General features: G+C 38.3%; 1 protein-coding gene across 7 annotated transcripts in view; it reads right to left on the bottom strand.

Moving 5' to 3' along the window:
- Rims1 (regulating synaptic membrane exocytosis 1) overlaps positions 1–9,227 on the bottom strand; it is a 472,082-nt gene that overhangs the window by 78,329 nt on the left and 384,526 nt on the right. For all 7 annotated transcript variants that reach the window (XM_050134523.1, XM_050134524.1, XM_050134525.1 and 4 more), the window contains one exon: positions 6,530–6,696. In XM_050134523.1, the coding sequence (XP_049990480.1) occupies positions 6,530–6,696 (167 nt within the window). The remainder of the gene's footprint in view (positions 1–6,529; positions 6,697–9,227) is intronic.

Raw genomic sequence — 9,227 nt, 5'->3', positions numbered from 1 at the left:
GTATACAATATTCTGTCTGTGTGTATGCCTTCAGGCCAGAAGAGGGCACCAGACCCCATTACAGATGGCTGTGAGCCACCATGTGGTTGCTGGGAATTGAACTCAGGACCTCCGGAATGGCAGGCAATGCTCTTAACCTCTGAGCCATCTCTCCAGCCCCCCCTTATATTTATTTTAACTACTATATTGTAAATTAAAATCTTTTCAGGTGAAATGGAGGAAAATAATTTGCAGCTTGAGCTTCTCACTCTTGTTCCTTCATTCTGCAGATCACATGAGTTCAACAGGCTGCAATTTTTTTATGTTTATTTTCAAATGATATTACTAACAATTGCATCATAGCAATCGTGATCCTGCACATAATTTATCTGTTAGAATATCTAGTACAAGCATGGTGACACAAGTTTAATCCCCGATATCCATATAGAAAGATGCATGAGATATAGTATACTTCTAATTCCAGTTTCGGGGACCCAGAGATAAAAGGATCCTTGCAGTTAGACGGCCAGCCAGATTAAACAAACTTTGAGTCCTGGGTCTCTCTGACAAACCTTGTCTCAAAAAACCAATGTGGGTAGCTCCCAAGGGACACCTAAGGTTGACCTTAGCTAGCATGTGCACACACTAGTACATGAACAAGTGCACACACACACACACGTACTCTCACCACGTACATTTTGTAGAAAAACATACTTAATAAAAATAATTTTAAATCATGTGTATAGTAATGTACACATTGTGGATTGAACCATAAATTATGTAGCACAAAGCTACATCAAACAACAAACAGCTAGCTTAAGGAAAACCCAACTTGTTACAAAAATAAAGCAGCTATGAGGAGGTAAAGTTCTACCAGAATTGTGAAAGTATAAAATTCCTCTGTACAGCTATTTTCTACACATTTAGATATAGTCTGTTGAGTTTTGTGTGTTTGAACACTTGGTCCCTAGTTGGTGGGGTTGTCTTAGGAGGTTATTGAATCCGGACACAGTAGAGCCTTGCTGGAGGTGGGATTTGAGGTTTACAGCCAGGCCTTACATCTGTCCTTGTTCGTTTGTTCATTCATTCATGCATGCATGCATTCATTCAGTCACGCATGTATTCATTCAATCATTCATTCTCTCCTTTTCTCCTTCTCCTCCTCCCACACTGGTTCTCTGTTTCCTATGTAGTTATGAAGTGTAACCACTCTGCTTCCTGTCAGGCCAACCTCACTCTCCTGCCACCATATCTTTCCTGTCCTGATGTACTGGATACCCCGTCGACATGTCAGTCAAAACAAAGCTTTTTTCCTCCTAAGTTGCTTTTGTCAGAGTATTCAATCACAAGAATGAAGAATAATTAGGGCACTCACGAAGATCTAATTGCCATTTCCACAAATATATCTCATCCTGATAAGATATTCCTGGGTTGTTTCAAAGTTTGGCAATTTCATTACCTGTGACTGCGTGTTTTGTTGTGTATTTTACAGGCAGTCACTAACAGTACAGAATTCAACAAGACAACCTGGTTAATCTCTTACAAACTGGTAGAACACAAAAAGGTAACATTAATGCTGACAGATTGGTTTTTAACTATATTGTGTTTGCTTTGTTTCAAAGTATACATTAATCTGCAAGGAAGGCCTAGAAGAACAACTACCCATTCACCCCAAACATTCTGCAACTGGTCACTGTCAATACTGTTGCTTACTTTTAGTCATATGTCTGCAATATTTTGCTATTAGATGACATGACATAATAATTTAGGTTGCGGTGCAATTGCAGCATTCATAGGGTAAAAAAGAATGCTGTAACAGGTTATTACTGTATTTATTATAAAGGTGAATTGGTTTTAGAGAGCAGATGGAATTTTCTCTCCACCTCACAGCTTGAATTTATTACTAGGGAATAAACTTGATAATAACTTACCAACCATGAACTGCTAAAACCCAGAAGATGCTATGGAGGAAGACAGGAAAATCAAAGAAAAATTTTTTCTCAGATGTGCCATATCTAATATCTTCCCTGTACAAATTTATCCTCTCTTTGTCATCTAATTACTTATTAGTATGTTTTAGACATATAAAATTAAATTCGGGATTACTAAAGTAAAAGTCCCTCTTACTCACTCTTGATTCTATTAGGTAAAACAGTTGGAAGCAAAAAAAGGTTTTATCTATTTATGAGATATTTAAAACAGTTTCCTTCTATTCATATGCAATTTTTAAAAACCCTAAGGACCATTTCATTGGATTTCTATAATAAATGAACAATCTCTTAGGGTAAAAGGAGATTTTGAAATTATTTTTTTACCTATTTGCATGCATTACTGCAGTGATTTCCAGAAATACAAACCATTTTGTTAGCAATTTTTTGTTACCATTTTTAAAAGCCACAAATAAATACAAGAATCCACCTCTCCTTTGTGTATGCTTCCTAATATCAAAGAACAAACTTGTAAATGTAAAGTTATGATAGCTATTTGACCATGGGTGATGATGGCTTTAAATCCTTTTATAACTTTCAAAATCTGAGTCCAAAAAATAATTGCTTTCAATGAAAATAAAAACCAATCTTCCAGAAGTGGATGATAAAAGAACAAAACTTTATTTGCAACAGACCGTTCTTCAGTTTGATTGTAACAATGCATCCTGAAATGCGGTGTCAAGTTCGGTAAAGTCAGGCGCAAACAGACTATAAAATTTGCTGCTGTGAAATGGTTGGTTTTGGCAAATCTTCTAAAATTGTGTAATGTTGCAAACGTATTATATGCTAACTGATTGTACCATTGGGGGAGTGGAGAAATAGAACGCAGCAGTATAAAGGGTTAAAAAGGAATACTGGATAGGAAGTGTTAAATTTGGTTGGCTGATTGGGAAGGCAGGGTATTAGTGAAATACATGGATGGATAAATAACACTGAAGATCTTTTGTAAAAGTCATATAGAAACACCCCCCATCCCGCACACACACAGACACACAGTTACCCTACTATGAGGTAGCCATGTCCCTACCAGACACCATAGGCTAATATATAAAAAGCTCAGTGATAGGAATTGGTTACCTCTTTAGGAGCTATTGGCCAATGAGGTCCCTCCCATAGATCTTCATACATTACAGGCTATTGCCCATGCTATAGTTTCCCTCCAAAAGTTGAAGGGAAGACCCTATTGCTGTAGTCCCCACTTACTTGAGTCACAAAACATGGAGAAAGCAAACATCATTCTTACTCAGTTGGGAATTCTGCCAGCTGCAATAACGGCTGGTCTGGGAAGACATACCCACTGCTTGCAAAAGCGACACAAACATCTGTGAGCAACCAACTTGTGGTTTTATGGGATTTGTCCTACACCACAAGATGAAACCCACAATTGGCACTATTACTGGTCCAAGAACCCATGGCTAGAGAGGTCAAGTACCTAAGGAGAAACTACTACTATTATTCTAAGTGGACACAGTGTTAAACTACTTTCCTTTGATTTATCATTACAACTATAGATTCTTGCATCTCCTAACCCTCATCAGAGAAGTTTCTTCGTGCAGCTGATGATGATTCACACAGAGACTAATAAGGAGCCAAGGTGCAGAGAATAAGAAACTAGCGCTTTTTAACCATAAGGAGTATGTCAGGCCACCTATATCATATCACCGCCCCCCCCCCCTTCAAAGGCTCAGGGATCATTGGGGAAGAGAGAATGTAAGGGTGGAAGAGCCAGAGATGACAACAAGGAAACAGTGTCATCCAGAAACAGCAGAGCAGCTGCACACATGAACTCACAGCAGTGGTGACAGCATTATAAGAAAGCTGAAGACAGACCACCAAGTCTCAGTATAGGGAGGGGAGGGGGCTGAAGACAGACCACCAAGTCTCAGTATGGGGAGGGGAGGGGGCTGAAGACAGACCACCAAGTCTCAGTATGGGGAGGGGAGGGGGCTGAAGACAGACCACCAAGTCTCAGTATGGGGAGGGGAGGGGGCTGAAGACAGACCACCAAGTCTCAGTATGGGGAGGGAAGGGGGCACAAAGTCTTACCCTAGCCGAGGTGTTATTGGCAATTGCGTGCTGAGGAGAAAGGGAAAATCTGTTTTCTTTCAGACTATTGCCAAGGTCAAGGGGAACCCACAGAGACAGCTGACCTGAGCTTGTGGGAGCTCAAGGACCCTGTCGTTAGAGAACCTGCATGGGATAGAACTAGGCCCTCTGAATGTTTTTGACATTTGTGTAGCTTGGTCTGTTTGTAGGGCTCCTAGAAGAGGGGTCAGGACGTGTCCCTGGTGTTTGAATTTGGTTTTTGGGGGGAACCTGTTTCCCAAGCTAGATTAACTTGCCCAGCCTTGATGTATGGGGAGGAGCTTGGATGTGACATGCTCTGTTCAAGTCCATGGGAGGCTTGCCCCGTTCTGAGTGGAGTCAAGAGAGGAGGAGTGGATGGGGAAAGGGTATATGGGAGACAGGGGGAGAGAACTAGAAGAAAGGAGGGAGGGAAACTAGGGTTGGTAGGCAAAATAAATGAAAAAAAAATAACTTAGAAAAGAGTATAGCCTCTGGTAAGTTAATCATATTCCATTGGAAGGCAACACATCTAATAGTATATAGCAACATAAATTGGACTTAAGTTATAAAGAGGAAGGAGGACACAGAGTTAGGTAGGGAATACAGGTGGATCAGGGTGGAGTTGCTGGTAGGGGTTGATGACGATCAAAACACATTGCATGAAATTGTCAAAGAAAAAAGTAAAATATAGAAATATGTAAGATCTGAGAGTGATTTTAATATTATGTTTATATTTGCTCTTAAAATTTGCTGTTATAGAAACAACTGCAATTTCTCTGGCATGAATGAAAGGGATGCATATAAAGGTGAAAACACGCTCAGATTATTCATGAAAACTGACCTCCTTTTAAAGATGAACACAGAGAATTCAGAAAGGATATAAGTGTTTGGCTACTAGTAAATGTATTATGTTGTGTGTTTATGAGTTCAAGATAACTGTAGATTGTATGGTTGGGTAGATGATAAAGGCTAATGTCAGCCATCTTTCTCAATCACTATGGTTTTTAAAAAGGAATCATTTTTAAAAGGACACACACACACATACACACATGCATATAGTTTTCAGTGCTGCCTGTCCTGAAACTTGTTCTGTAGACCAGGCTGGCCTTGAACTCACAGAGAACTGCCTGCCTCCGTCTCCCGAGTGTAAGTACTAAAGGCGTGTGCCGCCACCGACCAGCTGTTTTTCTTGTATTTAATTATTTTTCTGGGTATGTGTCTGTGTGTAGGCACATACATATAAGAACAGGAGCTTATGAATGTGATGAATACCCAGGATCTGCAGTTACAAGTGGTTGGGAGGCCTCACACTTTCTGAGGAGTGGATGGGGTGGGTTAGACGAGGTGGAGGGGAGCAGGAGAAGGTGAGGGAGGAGGAAATGTGGTTGGTGTGTAAAATGAATAAACATTTAAAAGGGAAAAAGAAAAGAAAATCACAGTCCACCGTTAAGCTGCCTGCAGTTTCTTTTCCTTTCTTCCCTGTCTTGATAAACTCCTGGCAATTGCTCATCTAGATCAGAATTATCATGAAACTGTTAACAAGATCATGGTTCTTCCCTCAGCACGGAAGTAATAGGGCTGGAAATCCAAGGGGAAAGTTCAGGCTACAATTTAATGTGCAGCAAAATGTGGAATTTAGAGTTATAGAAAGGAATTTGTTCCTATTTTTAACATTTGTATTTAGTTAGAACGCCCTTCTACTCCCCAGATTGCTTCTGTAAACGTCTGTTTCCAAAAACAAGGCTCAGGCTGGACAGCGCCTGATGTTTGAAGTTCTTTCTACTTGGCTTTCTTCAAGGTACTAGTCACATAAGAACAAAAGAACACTTGGTGATGTAACAAACAGTGCACATGTTTTACAACTCAGACAACGAGAATCAGGGATGTACGTTTTGTTCTCATATCTGTTATGCTCGAAACTTGAAAGCAGACCCATTATTATGACTGAAGTAAAAGTTAAGGAAAAATAAAATCTATAGTCCTTAGGGAAATAAAGAGTTTGTAACTTTTCTATAAAAGTGGCTAGAGTTGCGTGCATACATACATAGTTACACATGTACACACACATCCATAGTTGCTTATATGCTAGACTTTCACACTGATGGTATGGTTGGATAGTTATAACACATACTCTCTATAAACCATAAAATGCTTTTTATATGCTCTCCTAAAGAAAAAAGTTTCAAATGCTGGAATAAAAGATGCACTCCTGATCATATTATATTATGAGGACCCCTTTCAATTGCAACTCTGAGCAACTTCCAAAGTTTTGACTATAGTGATTAGATTCAGTTTACGGGGAACAGTGTCAAACATTCTGTTAGTGATATATAGAATGGGTTGTACATGCTGACCCCACCTAGCAGTTATAATGAGATGTTTCCATTACATGGCCTAAACAGTACTCTCCAAAAAAATATTCTGGAAGCTAGATGCCTTTCATACCATGGAGATGGATATAGATACGATTAAGATAAAGAGCATTGCCAACTCACCTGATCCTACCCCTGGGGCGCTCAGATTGCTCGGACATAAAGCTTGTGCTGCTGAGGCGTGAGGCACTGCTGGTTCGGGAAATGGCGGACACATCACTGACATCACTATCTGATGACTTGGCGGAGACGTTATCACAGCTTCTGTACTGATCTTTATGTATGTTATACTGAAGATTAAAAACAAGAGAGGATGAGCGCCACCATCGGATCACGGAACAGAAACAAGTGACCTCGAGGACAATAACTGCCTAAACAAAGCAAGTCAAAGGATACCTCTTTCAAGGGAAGAATGGAAGCTGATGGCCAGGCCAGCATTAATATTACATGTGAATCTCAATAAAAATCAGACATCTTTTTAATGATGGGATATGGCTTATGAAGAGTGAACACGCAATTAAAGTGCTTGCACGGAAAATGTCTAAGAATCATTTGTATGTGCTGAAAACCTGAAATTGGGTTACTCATTTCTTAAATTGACGTTTCATCAGATTCTTATCATGCATATATATATACTTTTGGGACTTTATTTCCAATATTCAGAAATCATCAGATAAAATAAGACACCCTGCAAAATTACAAAGGAGACAATCCCTTTCTATTGTCATATTGGGATGGAATATATGGTGAATATATTATGATATAATTATAGAAGAGACAAGTTTTTCCAACCATAAATAACCAATATTTGAGTAACTGTTTTCTTGGTATCAGAATACAGTTTCTGTGTGAATATCTCAGATCTAAGCTAGCCGGGCGGCCGAGAATCAACAAGCGGCCCCTTCCTCCAACAAAGAGCTACATTTGTTTACGTAAAATAAAATATGACTATCCCTATTATTTCCCACTAAGCAAGTGAATGTTAGACTGTGAACAATGAATGGGAGAGGTGCTTGTTGGTCTTTAGGACAGTCACCTGTCCTCTAATGCTCTGTAGCATGAATCTTGGTTAATTTGAACTATCTTTCTCAAGTGTACCATATAAGTGAACTCTAAAACCCTACTTTATATATATACAAAAAATGTAAGAAAATAAAATTTAAGAATTCAAGTAATTCCACAGATGGTGTTCACATTCATTTCAGGATCCCTTACATGAGAGAACTTTCTTCTTGAAGCAATCTCATTTAAAATCTTTGCCTCTTATGTGTATGAATTTGTCTATGAATTTTGTATCATGAAAAGTATATACATTTTATGGTCTATCTACAAAATAAATTTTCTAAAGTTCTATCACAATGATGTTTCCCTTTGAAAGCCAAAGATCCTACTAAGACATAAGGGATATTCACATATGCTGTTAAGTATAAAGTATTAGTATTTACTCTCAAATTCGTATGACTCATGTATTCCATGCAATGTGGTACTTCAGTTCACCAGCAAACTCTTGTCATATCTGATAGATGATTCTGTCCAAGACAACTCATTTTATTCAGAACAATTTCTAATCTACAGATTTATAGGGAAACTTATAATGATGAGCAGAACCTGATTTGAACAATAGCAGAGTATGAAACCTAATTCCTAAATTAAACTACTGTGACCAAAGATGCATCAAATATTCATTCATTATATCTACAAATATTAGGAGAAGAAATAAGTGAGATCCAATGCCCTGAGACTTTATCTAGGTATCCTGCATGCTCTTACTCCGTTTTGTCAGCCAGAACAAACAGCTGGCAGTATGAAGCATATGGAGAGTAGCGTGAAGACTTGTAGGCAGGTTGTAAACAAGTTGTCTCTATCCCAGCCTACTTCTCTATCCCAGCCTACTTCTCTATCCCAGCCTACTTCTCTATCCCAGCCTACTTCTCTATCCCAGCCTACTTCTATAGAGACCTTCGCTCTTCTAGAAAACAGAGAATGAAAATCTCATCACATGTTCTACTCAACTGTGATATGTAATAATATCATAATTATTTTAATATTATATTTTTTTCCACAAAACTGAAGGAAATGAAGGACTTAATATTTACTCGATACTACTATATTTTTTTACTGATTTTCAAAAACATGTTAACCTTTGAAATATGCTCTACTTTTTTTCAACAAGAATTATTTGTTAAATTTCCTCTTTAATATTAATATTTTCATCAAAACACATTTATTATACATTGAAGAATAAAGTATCCTCAGGGGAATGTATTCGGCCATGCTTCAGGGAAGCTCTTAATTATAGGATCACAGTTTTCAGAGGCCAGTAATAATAAACACTGCAGGCATCTTCACCAACCCTTGCAGTGATCTTGATGGCTGCTCCGGGATTATAGAAAAAGAATCCTTTAAGAAGTGAGGATCTAAGTGTGGCTTTATCCTTTAGTATGACTTCTACCCATCTGAGAGGCATTTAACTTTAAATAGCATTAAATAATAAAAGCATAGTGATACATTTCAAAGGCTCGAAAGTAGTCGAGCCAGTAGGAATTCCTCACTCAGGATGAAGAGTAGGACCATTTGCTCATTTAGAGAAAGACCAGCTGACAAAGGTGGAGGAATTATGTTCACCTGGTGGTGTTTTAGCACGAGAAACATAATCTAGCCTTGCTGGTAAGTAAAAGGATTCTGAGAATGCTCACCTCATTTCTCATACGGTCGAATTTTCAACTATTTGTCAAATTTGTTATCACTGAATTTTAATTATTTTATCAAATATGTTAAGTGCATAAATACTATAAGGGGAAAGTTCAAAATTTAATATATA

The sequence above is a fragment of the Alexandromys fortis genome, unplaced genomic scaffold (genome assembly GCF_014885135.2).
Source record: "Alexandromys fortis isolate MF-2015 unplaced genomic scaffold, M_Fortis_MF-2015_v1.1 scaffold_20, whole genome shotgun sequence".
NCBI classification, from domain to species: Eukaryota; Metazoa; Chordata; class Mammalia; order Rodentia; family Cricetidae; genus Alexandromys; species Alexandromys fortis.
The sequence above is the reverse complement of the archived record's forward strand: the minus strand, read 5'-3'. Positions and strand labels throughout refer to the sequence as shown.